Source organism: Henckelia pumila, chromosome 2 (assembly GCF_033568475.1).
Source record: "Henckelia pumila isolate YLH828 chromosome 2, ASM3356847v2, whole genome shotgun sequence".
Classification (NCBI taxonomy): domain Eukaryota; kingdom Viridiplantae; phylum Streptophyta; class Magnoliopsida; order Lamiales; family Gesneriaceae; genus Henckelia; species Henckelia pumila.
Window position 1 is genome coordinate 12,647,977 of NC_133121.1, and position 27,029 is coordinate 12,675,005.

At 35.0% G+C, this 27,029-nt stretch overlaps 3 protein-coding genes across 7 annotated transcripts; 2 read left to right on the forward strand and 1 right to left on the reverse strand.

The window, feature by feature from the left end:
• The first annotated feature begins 15 nt into the window (after positions 1–15).
• On the forward strand, positions 16–14,279 carry LOC140879645 (tubulin-folding cofactor D). Of its 3 annotated transcripts, none has more exons than XM_073283451.1 (17): positions 16–287; positions 677–1,224; positions 2,164–2,266; positions 2,871–3,047; positions 3,511–3,702; positions 3,957–4,073; positions 6,045–6,149; positions 6,749–6,919; positions 7,029–7,244; positions 8,536–8,734; positions 9,524–9,729; positions 9,815–10,039; positions 10,176–10,727; positions 10,804–11,067; positions 11,351–11,395; positions 12,857–13,042; positions 13,722–14,279. In XM_073283451.1, the coding sequence occupies exons 1-17, from the start codon at positions 90–92 to the stop codon at positions 14,013–14,015; spliced, it is 3,798 nt and encodes a 1,265-aa protein (XP_073139552.1). In that variant the 5' UTR covers positions 16–89; the 3' UTR covers positions 14,016–14,279. The 3 variants fall into 3 exon arrangements, with proteins under 3 accessions (XP_073139552.1, XP_073139553.1, XP_073139554.1); XM_073283453.1 differs by lacking the exon at positions 16–287 and having other exon boundaries at positions 683–838; positions 912–1,224; XM_073283452.1 differs by lacking the exon at positions 3,511–3,702.
• Positions 14,280–15,128: 849 nt separating this feature from the next.
• LOC140884962 (uncharacterized) lies at positions 15,129–18,887 on the forward strand. 2 transcript variants are annotated; one of them, XM_073291873.1, is made up of 7 exons: positions 15,129–15,344; positions 15,869–15,984; positions 16,098–16,216; positions 16,596–16,758; positions 16,834–17,054; positions 17,148–17,469; positions 17,623–18,887. In XM_073291873.1, the coding sequence occupies exons 1-7, from the start codon at positions 15,183–15,185 to the stop codon at positions 18,875–18,877; spliced, it is 2,358 nt and encodes a 785-aa protein (XP_073147974.1). In that variant the 5' UTR covers positions 15,129–15,182; the 3' UTR covers positions 18,878–18,887. The 2 variants fall into 2 exon arrangements, with proteins under 2 accessions (XP_073147974.1, XP_073147973.1); XM_073291872.1 differs by having other exon boundaries at positions 16,596–17,054.
• Positions 18,888–19,328: 441 nt separating this feature from the next.
• On the reverse strand, positions 19,329–23,570 carry LOC140883549 (uncharacterized). Of its 2 annotated transcripts, none has more exons than XM_073290069.1 (6): positions 23,298–23,570; positions 23,173–23,232; positions 22,919–23,031; positions 22,311–22,379; positions 21,630–21,681; positions 19,329–19,711 (listed from the first exon to the last, which is right to left on the reverse strand). In XM_073290069.1, the coding sequence occupies exons 1-6, from the start codon at positions 23,532–23,534 to the stop codon at positions 19,586–19,588; spliced, it is 657 nt and encodes a 218-aa protein (XP_073146170.1). In that variant the 5' UTR covers positions 23,535–23,570; the 3' UTR covers positions 19,329–19,585. The 2 variants fall into 2 exon arrangements, with proteins under 2 accessions (XP_073146170.1, XP_073146169.1); XM_073290068.1 differs by having other exon boundaries at positions 19,329–19,714.
• Between the last annotated feature and the right edge of the window lie 3,459 nt (positions 23,571–27,029).

A 27,029-nucleotide genomic window follows, 5' to 3' on the forward strand; every position in this document is an offset into this window, starting at 1 on the left:
AAAGTTGAAACGGGGAATGAATTCCATCATTTGAATCTCCAGAATCCCAAAAGCGAAGCACGGCAGTGAGCAGCGAACAGAGCTCGAAAATGGTGGCGACGGAGGAGGAGCCAATATCTGTATCCGCCGCATTTCAAGCAGAAGAAGACGACGAGCTCGCTTCCAAAGAAAGGATTCTGCTCAAATACTTCCTCATTGAATGGAGCATCGTCAAGTCCATTCTCGACGACGTCGTTTCCGCCCGCCGATTCTCGGATCTCTCCGCCGCCTACAAGATCCGGTCTATTGTATGCTTCACTCTCTTTGCAAACTACACTTCAAGGAATACATTATTGGCATTACAGTCTTCAACTAGCTTAATTTGATGCTGTAATCCGTGTTGCAGCATTCTTATGTTCGGTTCCTCGATTGAAAAATGAAAAAAAAAGTTGCATTTAACTATCCTATTTGGATTAAATGTTGAATAATCTTGGTCTGAAGTAAGTTTACTTGAGATTTACATTGGGGAAGCATGTGCTTATTGGCTTCTGAGAAAAGTTTGTTTATTTGCTTATTTTCTTCTCGATGAACTTCGACTGTGTTGCATAATACTTACAACTAGAATTTATTTAAATCTTCTCTAGTTGTGATGGAGTTTGAGTGAATGCTGTAGTTATCTTTAGGTTCTTTTGTGCAGATGGACAAATATCAAGAGCAAGGGCAACTGGTAGAGCCTTATCTCGAGCGAATAGTTTCACCTCTGATGTTAATTGTTCGCACAAGAACTGCCGAATTAGGGGTTAACTCTGTTGAAATCCTTGAGCTACTCAAACCTATATGTATCGTACTTTATTCCCTGGTAACTGTCTGTGGATACAAGTCCGTTCTCAAGTTCTTCCCCCATCAGGTTTCTGATTTAGAACTTGCTGTAGCTCTTTTGGAGAAGTGCCATGATTCAGGTGCCGCAAAAGCGTTGAGGCAAGAAAGTACTGGAGAGATGGAGACAAAGTGCATCACATTGCTGTGGCTTTCTATATTGGTTTTGATTCCTTTTGATATATCCTCTGTTGATACTAGTATCGCCAATGACAATTATGCTGGCAGAGATGAGCTGCCTCCGTTAGTGATGAGGATTTTAGGACTATGTAAAGACTATTTATCAAACGCAGGACCTATGCGCACCATGGCTGGATTGCTGCTGTCTAGGCTCTTAACACGCCCGGATATGTTGAAGGCATTTACCAGGTTATCTATCATTGTCAGCAGCAAACATGCACCGTTTTGTCAAGTACATGTAAATTCATTTTGTAAGAGTGGAACCATGAGTCTTTTAACTGATTTCTGTACATATAACTAGGGGTGCAAACGAGCCGAGCTACTCGTGAGTAGCTCGCGAGTAGCTCGGTCAAACTCGACTCGAGCTCGAGATCGAGTAGCTCGAACATACATCGAACTCGAGCTCGAGTTTTCAATGTATGTGATCGCGAGCTACTCGATCATATGACATATATATAATATAAATATATATATAATATAATATAATATTATAAATATATAAATATAATATATATAATATTTTATTTATTTATTTATTTATTTATTTATATATATATTTATTTATTTTTCGAGCTAGAACTCGAGTAACTCGAACCATAGTCGAGCTCGAGCTCGAGTACGAAATTAATTACTCGATCGAGCTCGAGCTCGAGTTCGAGTAGTCAAATATGAGTCGAGCTCGAGTAGTATGATACTCGGCTCGGCTCGGCTCGGCTCGACTTGATTGCACCCCTACATATAACACTAATGATCGATTGAGAAAGTTCTTGCCAAATTTTTGTGCCTTTTACCTCTATTTCTTGTTTGCTTTCCATCTTTTGGGAATTCACTCTTCCCAACTTCATGGAGTTTCAAATTTCAGTCTTATGCTATTGCTAACTGATTGTTGTATTTTGCCAATTATTGTTTCAAAGTTTTAAATTCAAGAAAGGTTTGGACTTATTGTTGATTTCTCTTAAGGTTCATTCACCTCTGAGAACCAGAATTTATTGTTTTGTTTAAACCAAAGGGAGATTACCAAAAGCAACCTAAATAGATTATATTACACTGAAGTGACTATCAACAAATATATATTGTCATATGAAGATGCTGTAACTTATTTTCTTTAGTTTTATTTGTTTTTTTCAGCTTCACTGATTGGTCACATGAAGTTCTCTCATCCATTGAGGACACAGTGGGAGATCATTTCCGATTATTGGGGGTAGTGGAAGCTCTTGCTGCCATTTTCAAGGTTTCCTTTTAATATGGCATGTAATTTCTTCGCAAAGTTTTTTATGCGAGATCAGGAATCTATTATTTTTGGTTCCAATGATCAAGATATATGTAAAAAGTGGCTTTAATCAGGGCAGTTTCCGCGAATTATTGGTTCTTATATTTTTATAACGTTTAATTACATGTGCATGGAAAATTGGAATATTTTTCAAATATCGTCCTTTTACTAGTCAAAATAAAAATGGCAATTAAGACTTTTGCTGTTTACTTCGGAAAACGTGTTTGACAAAAACAGTGTAAAAGTGGTCTAGTTAATTGGAATCGTGCCCATAGGAGGTCCAGACCTGTGCAAAAGATAAGTTCAGTTTTTCGCTTCAGTAATAAAAACAGAATAAATTTCTAAAAATGTTTCTTTCCACATACCGGCTTTTTTGTTCATTACTACCATAGTTGATCCAGGATTAACTTGACCGCTGCTTAGCTCCAGTTTTATGAAATAATAACAATGGAAAATGATTGTGCTAATTATACTGTGCTATTGAGAATATTTCTTCCTGATCTCTCATTTTTTCCACTCAGAATGCAACTGTCCTGTTTATTGCGAGTTTTTTCCTTAAATGCAGGCTGGTAGCCCCCCAGTATTATTAAATGTGGTTCCAATTTTATGGAATGACACATCAGCTTTGATGAAGTCTCCTACTGCTGCTCGAAGTTCATTACTTCGCAAGTATCTAGTAAAGCTAACTCAACGGATTGGACTCACTTGCCTCCCTCATCGTTTGCCAGCATGGCAATATGTGGTCAGATAAATAGAAATCTACACCATATCCTTCTCTGTTGATGGGAAAATAGTTATATTATCTGTGTTCTCTATCTCTGAACGCTGACTTAATGCATCTGTATATAGCCACCATGTTGATTCTATAAGGAACTAAATTATGTGAGAGGATCATTTAAAGTTACCGCACTGTACGTTAAATTCTCATGTAATTTTTTTTCTAGTTTCTTCTCTTTGACCCCAGATTAATTTCAACAGCAGTTTCTTTGCATTTTTAGTGGCTTGATGTTTGAGACTAATCATCACATTGTTACATGTGTTGCCTAAGATTTCAGTTTTGCGCTTGTCAGTTACTCAGATTAACATTTTCTTGCGAGGAAATATCTGAAAGTGTTTTGTCATCTGAACAAATCTTTGGTTTCTGCTACAAAACTTTCCTGAGTTCTTAAAACATCCCATTTCTTATATTTTTGCATATCATTCAGAGTAGCAGCAGCATTCTGGGCGAGAGTATATCTTCAAAAGTGAAACAAGATAGTGATCGAGAAAGTCATTCTGTGAATATTGAAAGTTGTAATGTTTCTGAAGATACAAGCTGCCTTGAAGAGGAACAGATGGATGTTCCAGAAATCTTAGAAGATATTATTGAACTATTATTGTCAGGATTGAGAGACACGGTATGTTTAGAGGATGAGATTCAACTGCTCTGACCACACCACATATTTTGAGTGGTTGTTCATGGATAGTTACCATATGATGTATCATCCTTCACTCTTTTCTTTTGATGTTCATATATGGAGCGTAATCTTTACTGTCTAACCTTTCCAGCATAAGAAATAAGCATCTAGAACTAACTTTATTCATCTTATCATGTAATTTTAATAGATGTGTTCTTGATTTATTTAGTTTTGTGCTTTGTTGTTGTACGTAGGACACTGTTGTACGATGGTCTGCCGCTAAAGGTATTGGTCGTGTTACGTCACGGTTAACATATTGTCTTTCAGATGAAATCCTGTCATCTGTATTGGAGCTTTTTTCCACTGGCGAGGTATAAAGGCAAATTCATCTCAATTTTATAGGTGTCATTCAATTTTTACGGGATGAATTTTTGTGCACCAAGTAATTAAATATAAACTCGTTTATCGATTAGATATTTTCTTTGGGCAAAACTATCGTGAAATTTGATGAAACTATATTGTGCAAAACCTGCAGAATGCCACAACTCCTTTGAAAATTCGCAAGAGTAAATCTGGTTGAAGTGCAGAATTGGGTGATAAATTATTTTCATTCGAAACTACTTTCCACTAATTTATGACGACCGAATGTTATAGAAAATTTAGGCTTCATTTTTATTCGATGTCATTTTGTTTATTCAACCCAAAATGAAGATATTCTTTCGTGCTTTAATTCTACATGGATGGGTAAATACCAAAGATTTTAGGAAATGGACTACCTGTTTCAATTTCTTTTTTTGTTCCATCACTCCGCCCCCTACCCCCATCTATCTTTCCATTTTCTGAATGAGGCATCTGTGCTATTATCTAAATATTTAGGTAATGATTAGTTTGCATCAGCTTTGATGATTAGTTTGCATCAGCTGATGACTACAGACCCTATAAATTTTGGCTTTAGTTGAACATTTATTCTAGAGAATGGCCGGTGTTAGGGTGCAATAATAGTCCCTGCTGGGTAGAGCGATCAAACCATGGCGCTTGGGTTGCTGTATGGTTGAAAGATTTGAGTTGCACAATTACCACTAGCTATAACTTTTGATAAAACGGTAAGCGCTCGGTCCTACAATTGGTATAAGAGCCAAGATCATGAGTTTGATTCTCATTGATTGCAAGGATTGAAATTATTGGTAGAGAGATTGTTGGGGGTGCAATAATTGTACTTGCTGGGTAGAGCGATCGAACCATGGGGCTTGGACTGCTGCACGGGTTATTTTGAGTTACACCATTACCACTAGCTATAGTTTTTGGTAAAACGACAAACACTCGGCCCTATAGCCGGGATGTTTGTTCTTCCCGAGGAGCCGAAGAAGCGAAGAAAATTGGAATTAGATGAAATTTTGAGTTTAGGAACGGGGCCTTTTTAGTACCTGTCAACTGGGGACTGTAAATCTGAATAAAATAGTTTTTAAAAGTGTTCTAAAAAATGTGAAGAGCGTGGAGCTCGAAGAACAAGCTTTGACTTAGGTAAAAGCATGGAAAAGCGATCAACCTAAGTTTGACCACATTAAGTGCGAAAAAGAGTTAGTTTTTTAGTCAAAATTCATTTTACAAAAAAATTTAGAGTTAGCTTTTATTATTATTATTATTATTTTTATAAAAGTTAACTTTTATTATTAATTTTTATAAAAGTCAACTTTTAAAATTTGAATATCTGATGGTATAAACTTTTTAAACCAAAAAATCTTAAAGACACCTAAATATCCTTTGATAGTTACTCTTGATGAAGAAAATTACAAAATTTGAACATTTATTCTTAAATTTTATATGTTCGTGTGTTATTTAATCTATGAATGACTTTATATAATAAAAATTATAGTAAAAATTTAAAATATTTTTTTATGCTTAATCTAGTACTAAGCCCGTTTAAGCTTGTAAAACCTGAAACTTAGTCTTGCCGATTCGTCACACATCGTGCTTTTTAGAATCATGGTTTTTAGTATGACTAGGAGAATAGAGAATGGTCAGATGATATCTTATTTGATGAATAGCATGAACATAAAAGAAATTGGTTCCTAAGTTTGGAAATTATGCGAAGTTGGCCATGAAGTCCTTAACAAGGTGGTTTTAAATTTGAGGTGCACTATTAGACTTGAAATCGGAAGAACCACAGACCCGAACTTTAATTTATCATGCCATGCACGTCATGCAAGCCACTTGTAAAGCAGGTGAGATTTGTTATTATTTATGCACTATGCGGCTTAGAATTATTGGGGCATCTAAGAGAATAATGGCATAATTACGACTTCTTCTTTCATCCTGATTGCTTATGCATTGTCATGTTGCAGGGAGATGGTTCATGGCATGGTGGATGCTTGGCATTGGCAGAATTGGCACGTAGAGGATTGCTCTTACCTGTCAGTCTTTCTAAAGTAGTTCCAGTAATTGTGAAGGTTAAGCTTTCTCTTCGTGGGTTAGTTTAAGTTTTGCTGTGCGACTTACGCTTCTCTTTCCCCTGTTCTCCTCCCTCTTTCCCACCTTTTAACTTATGGTGCATGCGTTTACATAATTGTTTCTGGATGTCAAGTTTGCTAGTTTTTGTATTTTCTTTAGATCTTTAATGCAACACTTACTCGGGCTTATGCTATGAATACTTCCTCTACAGTTTGATTGTTTTGTTACTCCTTCCCTTTTCCATGGCTAGAAAGTTCGGGGTAAAACTTTTACCTGTCCCTTGAATCGATTGTTTCACCCGATCAAATTCACTGTGGCGCGGCAAATTTTACTTGTCGCGTGAATGGACTATTACACCTCTGGTACACGTCACTGTGTTGTGGCAAATTCTATTTAATATAAAATATTTCGGACGTTATTTGACTATTCGTGTGCAAGATGCAACACATACATTATATATCCGTGTATCCCTTGAATTGGTCACTCCTGTCGAGTTGGTTTTACTAATTTGAGAATTCTCCTTGAAGGTGGATACATACATTCCCCTTGAAAGTCATATTTTCCTTCTAAAGAGGTTTGATAAATATTCCTGTTGCAGGCATTGCATTATGATATTCGAAGAGGACCCCATAGTGTGGGATCTCACGTGCGTGATGCTGCTGCTTATGTTTGCTGGGCATTTGGTCGTGCATATTCTCATAGAGACATGAAAACCGTGCTGGAGCAGCTTTCACCACATCTTCTAACAGTAGCCTGCTATGACCGTGAGGTGCTGAACTCTATAGCACAATTTTCTGGCTAAAGAGGACAATCATTTTCACATTTTCTTTTTCTGCTCGGCATATGAGTATTTTTTAAGCTTTGAGCACAATGCTTAGGTTAATTGCAGAAGAGCAGCTGCAGCTGCTTTCCAGGAAAATGTTGGGAGGCAAGGAAATTTCCCTCATGGCATTGATATAGTAAACACAGCCGATTATTTTGCACTTTCTTCTCGAGCAAACTCATATCTTCACGTTGCTGTCCGCATTGCTCAATATGATGGTTACCTCTATCAATTTGTTAATGAACTGTTGCAAAGTAAGATCTGTCATTGGGTATGTACCATCTGATCCGAGTGTTAATTAGCATATCTTGGGCAGCTAACTGCCTACTATTATGCGACTGATTATTTCTGTTTTTAGGAGATTTTGATAGGTTATGTTTCCTTTTTCATAGCTGTAATATTATCTATAAATTAGGGCTGTACGTAACGTTTCAGCTAAAGAAGAATAAAAAAAATATTTTTATTCATTTCTTCAGATTCTAAATGTTTTCATCTTTCATCTGTCTTCTTTGAAACAATTTTTAATTTTTTTACGATATCTCAAAATGGAAGGTGCACTAAATAGCTTGGCGAGGAGTCTGTCATATTTGTGACATTTTTTTTTATTTTGCCTAATGGGGGTGTACCAAATAGCTTGGGACGGAGTACTCCAGGAAATTCCCAATCATTTAATATAATTTTGTTCAAATAAGAACATTTTACTGCTCTGCTCAAGGCTATTTTTCAGCTACATTGAAGAACTTTGAAACAATTATGCAAGGTCCATGTCACCTTTACTTGATGTCTTTAACTCCGTTTCTTTTTGTGTTTACAGTTAAGTTTTTATGATCTTTGAGGTTCTTTCCTTGCTAGTAGCATATGGATTTTGAAAAACCTTACGTAATTGCGCTCTTGTACATTATTCGATTTGTTGTTAGCACACAAAACTACCAGGATACTGCTGTCGTGATCATTTTCTTGCAGCAGTTAGCTGTTGGTTTTTGCATACATTAAGTTCTGATATCCATTTCTGCATCTGACTACATAGTTTCGTGCTTTTTCTTTCTTTTTTTACTACCGAGTGAAGTTGAGAACTTTTGTGAAGTTGGGTCTACAATGCAGTTGTGCTTTGCCTGAAACAGGAATATATGTGGGCAAATATATTCCCATGTGAGTATATTCAAATGCTTTATCCTGGTGTTTTATGGAGCTAGCTTGGTTCTCAAGACATATTTAATGCTAAACAGCCCAAGTGTATATGCCTGCTTATATCTGCAATACAATAACATTGTCTTGCTCAAATGGATCTTATGCATTCACATCATTCGAAGTTAGGCTGTATGATCAGCTGTCCATTAATTTTTCTATGAAAAAATAACTCAGTTGCTTCGTTTACAACTCTTTTAGTTAATCTCAGTGCCCTTTAAAATGAGAATTTCCTGCTTAGATTCGGCCTAACTGATGGGACTAGTACATCTCTGATTTTTTAAATATAAAACATATTCATCTGCTTGTCTATGTAAGTTGGTGCTGGTCCTGGTTGGCTTCTGTAACACTTGTGCAACTCATGTCAAAATATGCAGGATAAAGTTTTGAGAGAGCTTTCAGCCAGTGCCCTCGCGGCTCTTGTAAAATATGAGCCTGATTATTTTGCCAATACAATTTTGGAGAGATTAGTTCCTTGTACTCTATCAACTGATTTATGTATGCGGCATGGTGCAACTTTAGCTGCTGGAGAGCTCATTTTGGCTTTAAATGAGCACAACTATGTCCTTTCCGAAGGTAACGATAAGTATGCTATTCACTATTTGTTTTGAACTTTTGTGTTTGGTTCAAAACTTTGAAACTAAATATTATGCAGGTGTTTCATGTTGCAGCATGTTCAGGATTTTCAATTTTTAACATTTCCTTTTAAGGGCGTCACCATTTTCTCTGGAGGCAAAAATATTTCATCTTTTCTTTTCCCCTCATTTTTCTGCTTATAACTTTGTTGAAATACTTGTTGGTGTATTATTTATATTTTCTTTTAGATATGAGTAGAACTAAATAGATTGTACTAATACAGCTGCTAAAAGTAAAGGAAATATGTTACATGTCATAGTGTCATTACCGCCTATAGAGCCGTTTGTTAATAATTAAGATTAAATTGATTAATTAAAGCAGCTAAAATAATTACAGAACATCATTTCTTGATGGCAAAAGTTTTCGCCATTTATGATTAAGTTTTCTTTAGTGTATGTAGCTCCTATTAACAATATTAATGCAACGATGTTGTCCTGCTTAACTTTTTTTCCTCCTTTTGAAGGGTTTACAAAATTCATGCACCTCATCATCCTGAGTGAAAACCTAACTGTTCAGTTGCTGAGTTGGTCTACTAATATTTAGGTTTTGGGTTCGACACAGATTGGGTGTGTGAGCGTGATTTTTTTTAAAAAAAAAATTGTAATCTCTGTCTAACAATAACAAGTTCATTTGTGGTGTTTGACACAGTTTCACATCCAATTAGCATTTTAACAAAACTGTACTTAGGAGGGTGGATATACAGTTGACCTTGTAAGATTCTTGTTTCAGATAAGCAAAAAATTGCTGCTGGCATAGTTCCTGCCATTGAGAAAGCACGGCTATATCGTGGCAAAGGAGGAGAAATAATGCGTTATGCTGTTTCTCGCTTCATTGAGTGCATCGCTCGAGCTCAAATATATTTGACTGCAAAAGTAAAACGAAGTTTACTAGATGCCATCAACGAGAATTTAAGACATCCTAATTCTCACATTCAGGTCTGTTTTCACTAAATAACCTCTAGTAGCTTCAGACCAAGTGTTCATAGTGCATCCTAATTCTTAATTTTTCTATTTCTTTCAGAATGCTGCTGTTGAGGCCCTGAAACATTACATCCGTGCCTACTATTTATCTGCTGATGGCAAGGAAATCAATGATATATTGTCAAAATATCTTGAGCAGTTGGCTGATTCAAATGTTGCTGCAAGACGAGGCTCAGCTCTAGCTCTAGGGGTCCTGCCTTTTGAATTTTTGGTTAAAGGATGGAAATCTGTGATAACAAAGCTATGCAGTTCATGTGAAATTGAGGTATAATTGGATGCTCTAGGTATTGGGGAAAAATATCTGAAGTCCCTACTAACCTTGCGCAACTTAGCCATCTGAGTTCATGGAGTTGGAAGTGAGATTACTTACAATTTCTGTCTGAATGTTTTGGTGTTCCCAGGAGAATCCTGGAGATAGAGATGCTGAAGCACGTGTGAATGCTGTCAAAGGACTCATATTTGTTTGTGAAACCTTGACTGAGGACGAAAAATTGTCTGGCTACTTCAATGGAGAAGATGTGGTGTCCCTGTTCCTTTTAATCAGGAATGAAGTGATGAACAGTCTTTTTAAAGCTCTGGATGACTACTCCACTGATAACAGGGGCGACGTAGGTTCTTGGGTTCGTGAAGCTGCAATGGATGGTCTTGAGAAGTGCACATATGTTCTGTGCAAAAGAGACTCCATAGAGCAAGTAAAAAGATCAGTTTCAGAAATTCACAAAAATGATTGCTCAGACAGTGGTGCTATTAATGCATACTTTGATTCCATTTTGGCCAATAAAATAGTTGGAAGCATCATCAAGCAAGCTGTAGAGAAGATGGACAAATTAAGAGAATCTGCGGCAAGGATACTTCGTAGGATTCTGCATAATGAAACAACTTTTGTTCCACATATACCCGAAAGGGAAGTTCTTCAATGTATGGTTCCCAGTGAGGCCAACATCAAGTTGGGGGTAAGACAAGAAAGTAATTTTCCTGTAGAATGTTGACTCTTCAGTTTACTGATGTATACTATTTTTTTTGATACAGGTTGCATCTTGCTCTTTCCCTAGCTTTGTCCAACTACTAAAATTTAGTTGTTATAGTAAATATCTTGTGTCTGGATTGGTCATTTCTATTGGTGGACTGCAAGATTCTTTGAGAAAAGCATCTCTTGGTGCTTTGCTAGACTATCTTCAGAGTGTGGAAACTGAAAACCATGATGATTCCAGAGTTTTTAGTTTGTCGGAGGACATTTTGTGGGTTCTTCAGCAGTACAGGAAATGCGACAGAATCATCATACCAACGTTCAAGGTAATGTGGTCGAACTTTATTGTCTCAGTGTGAATGGTACACAAGTAGTTTTTTAAAACATAAAAGGAACTTTAGTTTCAATAATGACCTCTGGTTACTCCAGCCAAGTTACTTTTACTGTGATAAAGTTGCCATCATTTTAATAATCGTAATTGTTTTAAGATTCTTGTCCAGACGCTGTTTCATTTTTATAATATATTCTGGAAAATTTCATTTCATGCTCGCATATCTTGTTTGCTTTCCCCTCCTGAAAACTAACCTTTTTCATTAATCTCTGAATCAGACTATTGAGATTCTTTTCAGCAAAAAAATACTGTTGAACATGAAGGTCAGTCGGCTACTCCCTTCAATTGTTGAACGTTGTGAATCTATTTTCTGTCCATTGGCTTGATTGAGCTCATGGTTTTACTGTTGCAATTGGCCTGTTACTTACCGTGAACGTTTTTAGTACATACAAAAGAAGTATGATGAGCGATGACATTTCTCTTCATTTAGTCGATAAACACATATCCAGGCAAATATGCGTATGTACTTGGTCGTATCTTTTCCATGTATATGAATAATGCATCATTCTTGATTGTTTGGTTCGGTGTTCCCGCGCTTCCTTTATGAAAATTTATACTGGTTCATCCGCATTTCATTTCTTAATATCCCTCATCTAACATATTCTCTACTGCAAATACTTTGGCTTTAAATGTTTTGGATTGAAAGGAATTTCAAGTCTTCAACCTTGTTTGTCAATGTTCTAAAAAGTGATTTAAGTAGCGCTTAATTTATGAAGCATAGGCAAAAGGGCCTCTATTTGACCCAAAGCCACAAGGAATTGGTCAACATATTGTTTACTGCATAGAGCGTGTTTAATATCTGATTAAGCGTCTGTTTTTTAGTTTTAATATTAATATTACAATAATTTAATGTGTAATTAAATAAAATATTTAAATTTTCGAATTGATAATTGAACAAGCTGAAAATCTTCCTCCAGAAGGACCTGACTGAAATGAATAAATTTTTTTATGCATTTCAGTCGTAATTTTATTATGTTTATGCATTAGTTTATTTATTTTTTTGGTTTGAGATAACTAAAATTATATAAAAACAAAGTACTCCTTGTCTACACTTAACTTCGGCCAAGAATGCTTGAGCTTATAATGCTCAATACTTTACTCCGACACTTTGTCATGCTTTGTGCTTTTTAAATCCTTTGTTTTCGTTACCAAACACTCATTGGAATTGAATAATAGATTTTAAACCCATGGAGCTCAAATCCATAACTCCAAATGCGGGCCTTTGGGTGAGGTTTGATTGACTAATTTGATCTAGGATTTGAAATCTATGATTGTGAATCTGCTTCTAATTGTATGCATGTGTTTGATATAAATTCATCTCTTCTTAATTTAAGCTTTTGTATATAGGGATTTCAAATGTGCAGGCATCGAAATTCATATAATTTGAAATCCAAACTCAAATTCTTCATCCAATACGAATCCTTCTAGAAAATCAAATGCTTGATTGAAATATAATCGTAGTTTATTTGAAAAGAAAGAATTCAGCCTTAATTATGTTCCTCATGAAATTTGAAATTGTGTCTCATCCTACTAGGCCTCTTCCCGTAATGTGTTGTGTGTGAACTTCTTGTAATTGTATATTTGATCAAAGTATCGCAAGTGTTGAATTTCTGTCTGTTGTCACCAATCTCATAGTCTTCGATTTAGTTTTCAATAGAACTTTTCAATTGATGAACAGTCGAGTATGCACAAATCAAATAATGCATCCTATATTATAATTTCAGGACCAGACTTCAATCTTCTGCTCAGGTGTTTTGGATTCTCTTGTGACGGAGCTGAGAGGATCAAAGGACTTCTCTAAGTTGTATGCAGGAATTGCTATACTTGGATATATTGCTTCAATATTGGATCCTATCAATGTGAGGGCATTTGCAAATCTACTGAATTTCCTAGCCCACCGGTATCCAAAGGTCTGTCTACTGAGACTTTACATCATTTTATTATTTCTTAATAATTGCATTAAGAAACTTGTTGATCTTAGTTTCTGGCCAGTTTATTCCAAGTGATGCCACTAGAACTTTTATGAATCTTATGCTAGATTTATATGGTATGCCAATTGTGCTTCAGTTGAGAACTTTGAGTAGATCCCGAGTTGAACTGGAGCACTTACAAGCTACTCAAGTTTGATCAACACATTTATTTTTGACTTTTTATTGTTTATTATCATATCACGAGTTCTTTTAATTGTTGCATATTTTCAGTACTCATCTGGTAGTTGTCACTTTTTTTTTGTTGAGCCAAGTAGTTGTCACTTTTAGCTTATTGTAAAACTGAGTATCACGTTGCATATCAATTTCACCCGTACAAACCGGTTATGGAAGGAAATCACGCTACAATAACTGGGTCCGGGAACTCTTTTGTAACATATTGTGTAAACCGTAACACATATGAGAATTGTGTTCTAGTGGAGCTATTACCTTCTTGATATGGCTTAAAACAAGATTAAGTACAACACTACTCGAGTTTGATTCAAATATTCAACCCAAGTAAGCTTGTGGACAAAAATAATAGATGCTTGAGAAGCAAATAATGGTAAAGTCTTTAGTTAACCCGCCGTTTGCTCATCAGATTTTACTTCCTCTCTTCTAGATTCGGAAGTCTGCGGCTGAACAAGTGTACCTGGTCCTTCTGCAAAATGGAAGTCTAGTGGCAGATGACAAAGTCGATGAAGCTGTTGAAATTATAACTGAGACTTGCTGGGAAGGTGATGCAGAAGAAGCAAAAAACAGAAAGTTGCAGCTTCGTGATATGGCAAATGTAGTAACCTCAAATGTTGTGGGAAAGGAAGGCCGTGATGAACCAAAAAAGGTTATGGACCAGACCCCTAAAACTGCAGATGAAAATGCTTTGTACTCGTCGTTGGTAGGGTCAGCTGGATTTTAGGATCTATCGTGTGGTCGATGCTGATTTCCACGTAGTTTGAGACCAAGGCTCTGCAGTGCTGTTCCTCAGTTGCAATATTACGAGTCAGAAAGTTGAAGAATGCTTCAGTCCAAGTTCTTGAAAATGCTTTGTACTCTGGGAGTTCAATTAGTCAAATGAAACATCATAATACTGAACTTATTTATTGGTTAAAAACTTATGTTTGGCTGAAAGTTTTTTGTACACATCTTTGTGAATATATATTTCTGGGTAGATTATGGATTTTCTGTAATTCTTCCGAATTATTTTTTTCTTTTTTTTAATGATTTATCCTAATTATCCCCTTACCTTCCCGATGTTTTATCTCAACTCTTTCGTTAATTACCGCAGTATAACGTCGATGAATCATGAAAGGCAACCTAAAGGAGCCTGCTTCTATGCAATGATTGGCTGATTTTGTATATATATATATGCTTTTCTATATTTTATGCATACAAAATCAATTTTAAACGCATATACATAATACATACATAATTTTACTTGATTTTATGTAATAAATTTGGAAAACAGTACAATTAATGAAATTTCAATTATTAATAAGCTTTACTAAAAAATATAAGGTGTGAATTGTTATTTTTTCCGAGATCCTCAATATCATTGAATAATTTGGGTGTCATCGATTTGGTGAATAAGATAAATAATAATTTTATAAAAATTATTCTTCAAATTTCACATGTGATTTACTTTAGGAATCTAATTCGATCCAAATTCAGCCTTTGATTATTTTTCCATATTGGACTCAATACAATTAATTCTGCGTTGGACTTTCGAATCTACAAGTTTTTATTGCCTGCCCCCGTCTTTAAAAATGAGTAATGATAATGACACATTAATATCATTCTCCCAAGGGCAAAAGGGTCTTTCCACAAACTAGCTGCGTATCTCAAGAGTTATTAGGTGTGGGTGGGTCAGCGCATGTAGCCGTTACACATTTTCAAACACCCAAACAAAGAGAAAAAAAAAAATCATTTAAAAAATAAAAAAAACGACCGTTAACTTGGCATTCTGCTTCATCTACACACTCAAAGATCACAGCTTTTCTCCTCTGTGTATACTTACACAGCAGCCAAAAATCCTTAGTTTTCAGTCTCTGAAAAATTCTTGAAGAGAAGACACAAGAGTTCAGAAATGGCGGCCATCGATATGGTGCTTACGGAAGAAGAGATGTCCGTAGATCAAGGCGTGGGCTACCCAAGAGCCTATGCCAAACTCTGTCGGGATCGGAGTTTTGGGCCATATAGCAATGGCCCTCCTTTCGCTTTTACTCCGTACGCTTTGGTGCAGCAAGAGGTAGCTGATTAAATGGTTTTTGCTACATCTATTGTTTACTTTTTAGTGAACCCAGGTTTTAATTGGAGAGAAGAGATCATTTTTTTTTTCAGTAAGAAACAAGATTGTAACTTTTTTAGGTTGTGATTGGATGGAAGAATTTGAATTTGAGGATTGCTGCAATATTGTGAGGAAAGGGTTAAAAATGTGTGTATAATTCGAAAAGCATATATCTTCATAAATGCAATGGGTTAGTTAAGGATTGTGAATTTGAAATCTTTTGATGTCATATCCTTCAATCCGTAGATACTCGTATGGTTTTATGTGTAATAATTTTACAAAGTTGAAAACTTTAGAAGTATGTTTGCATTGGTATGTAGATTCTTCTTCGATGATTAGCCTTCTGAATTTGGTAGATTTCACGACTTTTCTTTTTGTTTTGTGGAGCATACTCGATTGAATTCGCAACCGAAAGATCCTAAAAATATTTCCAAGTTAAGGGGGATTTCGCTGGATGTGTCGTTGAGATTCATGGTGATTTGCAGGAATCCAGAGTAAAGGAACTGGAAGAGATGTTCCCAATCATAGATCACCAAGCAAAACCAACAACGAAGCCCAAGATTTTTGTCTCTCTTCTCTGGAAACAGCTCAATCATCTTGGGTAAACCATTTTTCGATTTGTGACTCAATTTCTTTTTCCAAAAAAATTAAGCATGATATGTATTTATTGAATTCAAGAAAATCCCACCATTAATGTACCATTTATGATTCCAGGAATGCTGGATTTGATCCAGAAATAATCCGAGTTGATCCGTACGGGAATGTTTTGTATTACCATGCTGATCCTGCTTCCCCTCTGTCATGGGAGATTGATCATTGGTTTCCTTGCTCAAGTAAGTTCTGTTTGCTTAAGACTATTACTGTTGTTCCTGTTGATTTTGATTTCACAATGAAATTTAAACTTCTGGATTTGAAAATCAGTGAATGTTAACGACTGCTGCTTGAAGGAATTTGAAAGAAAGTTCACAACTTTTTCTAGCATGAAGCTCAAATCTGTCCAGCAAATGTAAACATGCATTTGGATCGATGGATTTGAAGCCAAGTATTCCAAGTTCATTTTGTATGAATTTATTTTACAATGGATTTTCAAATGTCAAGATTTTAAGAATGCCAATTTAGTTGGTTCTACAAATGTAATAAATATTATTGAGACAGTGAAATAAATTTCAGACTATCAAGATACTGATGTGAAATCAAATTCTCATCGTACAGGAGGAGGATTGACTGTTCCTAGCAACCTTAGAATATTACAATGGCAAGTATGCAAGGGAAAGGAAAACAAGCTGGAGTATCTCATTCCTTGGTGGGATTTTCAACTGGGCGTATCTATTAACCAGTTCTTGTCCATTTTCGCTTCAACCAGATCAGATTTCAGGTTTGTAAATACGATTAGTTACGAGCGAAAAGTGGTTATGTCCTGGTGTATGAGCTCAAATTTCATGTTTTACAGGAATAGAGCATTTTCTTGGTTGTTTTCAGAAGGTGAAAGCGAAGAAATAAATGCCACCCAGACTGTTGAATCTCACACTTTTCCACAACACTTTGCCGAAACGAAAGGAAAAATAGGCCTGGCTCCAGCCGCGGTCGTTCTCTCGCGAAGGGAGTCATTTGACAATGCATTGAAATCTCTAGATGCTAACAGAAGGCCAAGATCAAGTACTCCCATAATAGGTCTGTGGATTATTATCTGATAAATATATACAAGCAAATCAGGTGGCATTCCACTTTTGTTTCGTTTCACTTAGTTTTTTTCGCTTTTGGCAGCTATGAGGAAAGTAAAACCATTCGTCCGGAAAGAAAACGAAGATCCATTAATGGCGAGCAACCCATATCAAGCCATTGTTACAGCAAGAGATTCTTTGAAACAGAGAGAAGCAACTGCAAAAATGCAAGCAGAAATACAGAAGTTAGATGAAGAAGTAAATGAACTTCAGAGGAAGACCGAAGAAGAGAAGGCTTCAATACAAGACCTTGAGTTGGTGCTGATGAAGAGAAAAAGGAGGGCTGAGAAATGCAGACGTGTAGCCGAGGCGCAATCTTCCCACAGGGTGATGTTGGAGAAGATGATTCGAGATGCCATGCACCAGTAAGTTTGTGAGGTGTGAGGTGTAACTTCAAGGTGGTGTTGTAATTATTTAAACCAAGTGTTTCTGTGTTTAATTCGAATTTTGAAGGAGGAGGTGTTGCAGTAATTAATACTAGATTTTGAATTATAAATCAACTGTTTTTTTTTTTGTAGGAGTGTCGTTTACAAAGAACAAGTGAGGTTAAATCAAGCAGCAAGCAGTGCTCTTTTAGCTAGACTCGAGGCACAGAAAGCCATTTGTGATTCTGCTGAGAGAGAACTTCACAGGAAGTATGAACAAAGAGATGAGCTAGAGAAACAGATACAGCCCGAATGGGAGCAGACACGGAAAAGGTCAAGAATGTATGAAGAAGAGCATGATAACAATCTTGTACGGTTTTTGACAGGAAACGAGCCAAACCTGCTGCAGAAAGAAACTCAAATGAATAATACTTTCCTGAGAAAAGAGATTGAGCAGGCTCTCCGTTCACCAGAAGTTAAGTCTGCTGCCACTTTACGGAAGGAATTAAGGAAGTTCCTGGAAGAGGAGCAGAGAGCTTCAGCAGCGAGTTTACTGATCGGTGAAGAAAAAGAAGAACTTGAAGGAACTGAAGAGATCGTTAACAATATTAAAATATTGAATCCTTATAGATATAACAGTGAACAGAACCGCAGCAAAACTGAAATAGGGGACGATGAAAAGTTGGAGATACTAGATAGTGGGACGAAGTTGCACAATATTCAGTTTCCCGATTATCATGAACCAAATGAAGAAGACGATGAAGAGGCAAGAAAACTACGTGGAAAAGGAAATATAGATAAATGGCTGCAGTTTCTGCTGGAGAAGAACTCAACAGAAGGTGGTGCTCACTTTGATTCTCCACACATTGGCGAATCTGAATCCCCAAGAACCACCAATGCATTGGTCATCGTCCCACAATTAGTCTCAGAGGAAAGGGAGGATGAGATTTCAAAAGGCGGTGTCACTGAAACAGAAGAAGCTAGGAACTCAATAACATCATGTAAAGGTAAAGAAGACATGGAAAAGAACGACATTTTTTACAGGAACATAGGTGACAACACGCTCTTTAAGAACCCTCCTTACCGTATAGACGAAGAGAGAAATAAAGCGAAAGAATCGATTTCCACTGGTAAAGGAGAGGTGGAAAGCGATGAAGGTGAAGAGATTAAGAGAAAGGGAAAGAATGTCAAGGAAAGCAGCAGGCTTTCAAGATCAGACAGTAAGAGGGCGTTTCGAAGAATCCCATCTTCTCCATCTTTGATCTTGGAAGGCATGAAGAAGAGAGTGGATTGCATTGGAAAGAAACCTTTGGTGCTTGATGACAATGACTGTGAATACTATGCTTCTGCCAGGAACAGTTTCATTAAATCGTCTATCAAGACAATCAAGAAAGCAGTGAAGTTTTAGCTCTCCTGTGCAGAAGGGTCATTCTTTTTACAATTTCATTATTTGTTGAGATGTGCATTCTCTAAAGTGAAATAATTGTGTTCAAAATGAGTGTTGATTTTTGTGTGCATTAGTTCTTGTTTGGTTGTGAAATACATGTATTATAACTGCTTGTTGTTTGACATAATTCATTGTCTTTCTAAATTATGTGCATCATAAGTATGTAAAAACTCTCATTCTGGGATTATTGTGTAATTGTTTATAAAAATGTTTGTCCACCGTCCTCCGAAGGTAGTGTTCTGACACCTTAGACCTTTGTCCTTAGTTCATTGACGCGACATAATTCGTTACTCAAATTGAATGCTATCTGGGTGGAACTTTTCAAACTTTCTGAACAGGAAAAATTACGTCAAAAAAAAAAAAAAAAGACAGAAGAATTTCAATGGTAACAACTTAAAAACGATAGCCGAGTTTAATCTTAGCAGCAATACCTATTTTTTCAAATATGCCCCCTAATTCTTGGGATTTAAATGTTGAAATTGTATACATCTCATATCAGATATGCTCGACTCTGTCAAAATACCTATGCTATATGTTTAAGAACCACAGAGACTAAATAATCTGCAGCTGCCTTTTGCCATGGGAACCACAAATAGTTCATAACCAACCAATTACTCTGGAAAAGAAAAATGGAAATCCTTTGTCGGACCTCTCCGAAGTAGGTTGACTTTATTCCTCTGGAAAGAAATCAGAGTCCTTTAGGGGACCTTTCAACAGCTTGTTTTGGAGTTCAACCTGCTTCGGAACGACAAGCTCAATTCCATATCCTGAATCTGAAAAATATCTCTCAAGCACCTTCTGCAATCAAACAAAGAAATGGATTGATAGCATGCTGATAGGGTGCTATCGTGATTGTACCATCTAAAGTGCAACAAGAATATAACAATATCATTCAAATTATGCATTTGATGTAGAGATGTAAACGAGCTGTGTCTTACGTGAGTTAGCTGTCAGTGGCTGCTCAACAAAGTAATACGAGCTTGAACTTATTTTGTATCAAGACTGACAACTTGATTTTGAGCTGAAGGAAATCTCCACAGACGTTCACTTGCTCATTGACCTCTACTTACATTGATTTATTTATTTAACTTTAAAATGTTGCTTAAATTACTACTGTATCCCGAATAGTTTCATAATTATTGTTTCAACAACTCATTATATTAAATACTAAGGGAGTGTTTGCAATAGATTGTGTTTTTGTAGAAGTGATTAATTTATAAATTATAAAAAAGTTAAGAAAAATAAAAAGTTGGTAGTGTTTGGAAACAAATGTGAAAATTTAAAAATCAAAGTTTGGTAGTGTTTGATAAATAAGTGATTAAAGTGATTTTAACAATGACCTTCTTATTAGAATCACTTTTGGAGAATCATAATCACCACACGACTAGCTTTTGGATTTCAATTAATTTAAGCATAAGCTAACACATAATCTAGGTTTAAAAAACACACAAAAATGATTTTTTTAAGCCAAAAGCTAACAATCACTTTTTTTTAGTGGTTGCAAACACTCCCTAAGAGGGCATTTCCACATTTCCACATTTGAAGCAATTCGAGTTATTCAAGCTTCATCTCAACAAAGCTTATAGTAATTGACAAATCGAGCGAGATTGTGAATCACCATAACTAATTGCATTAACTATTGTTGGTGTGTTAATAAGTTTCTCACACATCGGTTGGGTAAATAGCCCGTGAGTTTAATATATAGGCTTGAGCAACTCTCTTCTCTTGAGCTAGCTTTTGACGTGAGTTAGGTCCAAGTCAATTTCTAACATGGTATCAGAGCCCAGGCCGGCCGTATGTGTTGGACTGCTCATAATTGGGCCACCCATCCCATAGTTGGGCCACTCGTAAATATCTCCACGCTCCAATCGTTTAATTCCTAGACGTGAAAGGGATGTGTTGGTGTGTTAATTTGTGTCCCACATCGGTTGGGTAAATAACCTGGGAGTTCCTTATATAGACAATGGCAAACCACCCCCTTGAGCTAGCTTTTGGGGCGAGTTAGGTTCATGTCAATTTCTTAACATGGTATCAGAGCCCAGACTCGTTGTATGTGTTGGACGTCCCATAATTGATCACTCGTCCCATAATTGGGCCACCCGTTAATGTCTCCACGCTCCAATCGTTTCATTCCTGGGCGTGAGAGGGGTGTGTTGGTGTGTTAATTCGATTGTCTCACATCGGTTGGATAAATAGCCCGTGAGTTTAATATATAGGCTTGCACAACCCTCTTCTCTTGAGCTAATTTTTGAGGTGAGTTAGGTCAATATTCAAATTTTAGTCAAAATGTGCGCGAACAAATTAGTTAAATTTAAGTAGAATCAAGATAACCTAAACTATTTATTCAGTGATAAACATGTCCGAGAAACCAACTATAAGACACTATTTGTCTATTTTAATTTCATCCTTTTTCCTTGTGATACAAGATGATGAGATCAGTCTTTTCCTCTCCTAAACCATTATCCACATAGCATTAACAAAAGCTTCATACGTTGTATTTGTTCTTGATATTCCACCAAATAAAAGAATAGTTTTCAGTAGATAAAACACATTTCACACACAAATTTCGTATGCATATTTACTAGTTTTAGTTAGTTAGTTAGAGGAAATAAACTATACAAATAATGGTATTTAACTGGAATATAAATGAAGTAATTAAGGACAAATATAGATGAAAAAAACTGAAACGAGAATCATTTTGTTTATTGCTTACCACAGCAGCATAGGCATCAATGTTCCCCCTACGAGCAGATTTACTGAGACCCCTAATATTTCAAGACAAATGATAAGATATGCTGCCGTCCAGATTTTACATGGATTCAAAAATTATAGCATTAATTTCCAAGGTGACCAAAAAACCATAAAAGATAATATTATAATTATAAACAGGCGACATAAATTCGAGTTGCGTAGGGCGTGAATCACCCTTCTTTCCCAGTCACGTACATGGAAATGTTACTTGCTCTCCAATTTAAAACTTCTTCTGCTCCACCTTAATGAGGTACATGGGGCTAAATTCAAATTGCATTGAGAATCTCTTCGCTTACTAATAAAATTGCAAATAGAAAATAGTAATTAATTTAGTAGATGCAACTTCTAGTTCTCTTAAAAAAAATGTAAAATCTAGCACAAATTCTCGAAAGAGAAACAAAATGTAATTATTCTGAGAGAAGACACTATTTCACTAGAAAAAAATTTCGTATGATAATCTTATTGGTGTCGACCACACCACTTAAGTCTTTTTTAAAACTAAGCAGGCACACAATTTTGAAAGTCAACGGTTGAGATTTTCTCGAGTCATCACCTCTTACAAAGTAAATTCCTAACAAGGCAAAAACATTCAAAATATCTTGGCAAAAACAATATGGCGATACCAAGATGAAGAGGTAATTACTGGGCAATCATATGATCAACAGCCTCGGTTGATGTTCCATGCTCATCCTGAAGATATACCCTCCACCCCCTGATACAAAATCAAGGCTTATGGTTGATATAGCAATGTTCTAAATAGCACGACTTGAGATTAGCAATACTAGCAATCATTTAGTCAGAGATACAAAAGCAGAGCAGGGAGCAGTAAAGTTAACGAGTTAAAATTGTGTATGCAATAACTAAAAATTCATTTTTAATCCGAAAATATTAGCCATGTTAACTCTACAGAGTAAATATCGCCTCAACAAATTGCAGGACTAGCACATCAAAGCAGGCCTATGCATCATTCACTGCATTCAATCAACATACTTCAAAAACTCTGCTATATGAAATTTGTTGTGCTCAAATCTATTCATACATGTCAAGTCAGGATAGTGATCTAAACGGGTGTGGGGGCTTGGCAGTTGGCTCCGTGAAACTATAAAACATTAAATTTCACGTGAAACTTCTCCGAAACTATATACTACACTCCCAGTTGAATCTCTATGTTGCGGCACAGCCTCAGCCCCTTATAAAGTTAGGTCATTGGATAAATACCATGCAGCTGAAAACGGAAGAAGAATATTATACCTTTCTGCTGCTCGAACTGCAAGCCTACCGGCAACACTACGAACCTTATTCGATTGCTCCGTCTCCATGCCATCACTTGACTTAGGAAGCCCCACTATAAACTCATCAACTTCCTAAAAAATGCGCATAAAAGAAACATCTTTACAAAAACACTAAACTCTAGATAATATTAGCCAGTAGTAACAAAGGAAAAAAATCCTGAAAACCTCAGGGAAAAAAAGGAATTTAGAAGCCAAAATCCTTTAAACCCTGACCTGGATTTCAGCAATATCAAGAAGCCGGAGTTCCAGCTTTTGCCCCCTCAACTCCAAAACCTGAACGAAAATGGAATGAACCCATCTCGAAAATACACAAGAAAACACCAAGAATGTGAGAATACCGTTAAAGGGCGAATGGAGAAGCCTTTGCTAAGAGCCAGTCCGGTTCGGGAAAATCCCAAGTCTACTCCGAGGCTGAAGCTTCCCCGCCACGAAGGAGAACGCCTTCGGCGGACGGCATTCGGAGGAATTCGTTCTTCCCATGGCAGTGAAACCGAGGTCCGTGATTGGGTTCTTCGAGGAATGGGAATTGAATTGACGTTTGCAATGTGAAGAAGGTTGCTTTGTGCTACTGCCATTCCTTCCTCCGTTTCATGTTTTTGAACAAGCGAAGAAGGAAAGGATAGTCCTTCGTTAAACTAAAATCGTGTGCCTAATTTCCTTTTAAAAGTTGTCAGTCCCAAACACGTTTCTAATCCTTTTCTTAAAAAAAGTTTGACTATTTGCATGTTATTAGATGCTGGTCATAGTAAAAGTAAATCTGTATCTTTTTTTATGTTTGATTATTTTGATCATTTTAATGAGGTTTTTTGAATTTCTTGTCTTCTACAAAGTTGAAGATGCCTCTTTTGTGATTCTACATGATTTGAGATTACTCCAATATGACCTTTGTAGCTTGAGTAATTTTATTTTTTACCAAACCTGCACAAAACATAAAATACAACATTTTTAGTAAAATATTTAAATATAAAAACATAACACTAAAATAATACAACTTCATAATTTTAATGAAACTTTAATTTTAAAACACACTTTTTAACATATAAATAATTACAAATTTTAAGTTTCATCACACCCCCAAACCGGCTCATTACTAGTCCTTTAGTAATAAAATATCATAAAATATCATAAAATCACAAGTTAGATTTTTATTCCTTAATATATATATATATATATATATATATATATATATATATATATATTCAAATTTGCAAACTTTGAAATTTTAAAACATACTTATAAAGTGATTATATGTTTATCTATAAATCTTGTTATCAACTAATATATTAATATATAATTGGATGAGTTATACATATATATTTCACACAATATCAAAATATTAAATATATATAATTTTTTTATATAAATATTTTCTTAAAACTTTTAGAATAATATAATTAAAATGATAATAGAAAGTTTTAAGAAAATATTTTATATAAAAAAATTATATATATTTAATATTTTGATATTGTGTGAAATATATATGTATAACCCATAGAAATAATTTTCATAACATGTATATCATCAGGAATATTAATGTAAAAGTCTCAACTCCATATTCTCTCGAGTTATGATATTTCATATATAGCCGTTTTTCACTCATGTAGTTGGAAGAAAATTATACACTTATTGAAAATGGCTAGTAAAGCAGACAATCAAATAACCTAATATTGAAAATAAGATAGGATAATTTACAAAGAATAAACCCATTTTGTTTTTTTTTTTGTTTTTTCTATTTTTTTTTTGTTTTTTCTAATTTTTTTTTGATTGGCTGCAAAATTGTTTTTACATAACCAAATACCTCCAATAAACTTTGAAAGAGTAACATTTTCTTTTCAAAAGTTTATTTATTTGTTTATTTTTTCTGAGGTAAATCTATTACATTGATAATTATAGTAGAGATATTAATACTCTACATCTTTACAATCAAACTCCAAACAACTTTGCAGCCAATTTTTATATGCAAAAAGTTTTTTTGTTTTGTTTTGTTTTGTTTTGTTTTGTTTTGTTTGTTTTTTTTCAAAATGGTTTTAATCTAGTAATCAACCATTTCTTAATAATCAATAAAAACTTATAAGTTGTTTTCTCAATTCTCACCTCTCACTCACAAAATTTATGTGAGTATATGTTGCACTTTTACAAATTAATTCCTTCAATTATACATGTTATTATTCATTCAATCAATATCACTTTAACTATATATTCATAAAAGTTTTAGAAAATATGTTATTTGAAAACACACAATTATATATTATTTATAACTTATATCCCATCAATTATATATTTTCTATTAAATTGATAAAAAGAAGAATAAATAAACATCTATACAAAAAGACTTCATTTTCTTAGTACTTTGCAATTTAAATATATACGGAATATTAAAATCTAATCTATTGTGATAATATGATAAATAAAAACTAATGCGTGTCAGAAGTTTTTCGCTCCTTACTCTGCCATTGAAAAAGAAAAATAAATATTATTATAGCAATATTTTTTTTATTTTTAAAATTTTTATTTTTTAATTTTTTTTTAAAAAATAAACCCTCCCCCAAACCTTAATATGACATTGTTTTTAATTTTTTAAGAAAAATAAAGAGTACATGATGAAAGAGATATCACCTGAAATTTATTGAAGATGAGGAACAAACACAAACTATTTCGTGACATGTTGAATCAATGATCCAGTTTTCTTTTCTTACTGGTTGGTTGAGACCAATTGATCTTTGTTAGAGATCATCAATTAATTGGTCTTCATTCGAACCAGAGATGAACATCCTTCGTGAATTTTCTGAAATGAAATTTTGTTCCACAGCTACATCAAGAAAAGTCAACAAACCATCATATTAGTTATTGATATTCAACAGACCAACAAGTTTATTATGAATATTTAGTTGTTCCCAAGAAATAACATGAAAAATTTCTTCTAAAGTACCAAAACCACCTGGTAAGGCAATAAAAGAATCAGAATTATCTATCATTTTAGTTATTCTCTCGTACATTGATGAAACTTTCAACTCTTCCCTAACCGTAACACCAGTAATATTTCCTTCAGCTAAAGCTGTAGGAATAATACCCAAAACCTGACTACCTCCAAGATGAGCTGCTGTTGAAATAGATCCCATTAACCAAATATTGTCTCCTCCGTATACCAAGTGAATTTTTCTCTCTGCTAACTTTTTTCCAAGATTAATTGCTGCATCAAATATTTCGTTCTTTCCAGTATTAGAACCACAAAAGACACAAATATTTTTCAATTTTTGTGAAGAAGATCCTGCCATGTTTTTTTTTATTTTCTACAAAAATATAGAGACAGTTGAGGGATTTTTATAAGAAAAATAAGAAATACGACAGAAATAGGAATACAAGTGTGAACATAATAACAAAAACAATAAAAAAAATATATAATAATGACATGCATGCGTATATTACAAGTTCATCTTACACATTTATGACAAACATCTAATCTCTTGGCCCTCCTTTTCTTCGCATAGGTGTTTTTTCCTAGTCCAGACATATTTCAAAAAAGTAAGAATTTTGGAACTTTACCACCCAATCGAACTTTGGCTTCAATTATAAGACGAATATCCTTCGGAATTCTTTTTTGCATAAGCATTCTCAATCTTTCACATCTGCCTTCATAAATCATTCTCAAAACTTTTTTAGAAACATATGGAAAATATTTACCATGTTCTTTGATAGCTTCATCCATTTTGAAAATAAAGAATTTTTTTTTTCAATTTTTTTGGAAAATTGAAATAAAACCGACTAAAAGAAGTCACGGAGTACCGTTATCCGCCACTTAACCGAGAAGTGAACTCAATTCTGCAAAAATAAAATGAAAATATAAGTAACAATTAATTTGGATCATATAAAGACATAAACTCATCATTAAGAATTTCATTTTCTGAAAATGGTTTAAGCCTTTTGCCCATTAACTTTAAACACATTATTATTTTTAGGATTTTCAACATCAACAGCACCATGAGGATAAATATTTTTTTACAACATATGGATCTGTCCATCGTGATCTAAGTTTTTCTGAAAACAAATGCAATAGAGAATTATCAAGTAAA

Coding starts and splice junctions, on each gene's coding strand:
- LOC140883549 (XM_073290068.1), bottom strand. CDS start 23,534: ATGGCAGTAGCACAAAGCAACCTTCTTCACATTGCAAACGTCAATTCA. Junction 22,380..22,918: donor GCAGTTCGAGCAGCAGAAAG/GTATAATATTCT, acceptor ATTTTGTATCAG/GGGGTGGAGGGTATATCTTC. Junction 19,715..21,629: donor TTGATGCCTATGCTGCTGTG/GTAAGCAATAAA, acceptor GTTTGATTGCAG/AAGGTGCTTGAGAGATATTT.
- LOC140884962 (XM_073291872.1), top strand. CDS start 15,183: ATGGCGGCCATCGATATGGTGCTTACGGAAGAAGAGATGTCCGTAGAT. Junction 15,985..16,097: donor AAACAGCTCAATCATCTTGG/GTAAACCATTTT, acceptor TTATGATTCCAG/GAATGCTGGATTTGATCCAG. Junction 17,470..17,622: donor ATTCGAGATGCCATGCACCA/GTAAGTTTGTGA, acceptor TTTTTTTTGTAG/GAGTGTCGTTTACAAAGAAC.
- LOC140879645 (XM_073283451.1), top strand. CDS start 90: ATGGTGGCGACGGAGGAGGAGCCAATATCTGTATCCGCCGCATTTCAA. Junction 9,730..9,814: donor ATCCTAATTCTCACATTCAG/GTCTGTTTTCAC, acceptor TATTTCTTTCAG/AATGCTGCTGTTGAGGCCCT. Junction 11,396..12,856: donor AAATACTGTTGAACATGAAG/GTCAGTCGGCTA, acceptor TTATAATTTCAG/GACCAGACTTCAATCTTCTG.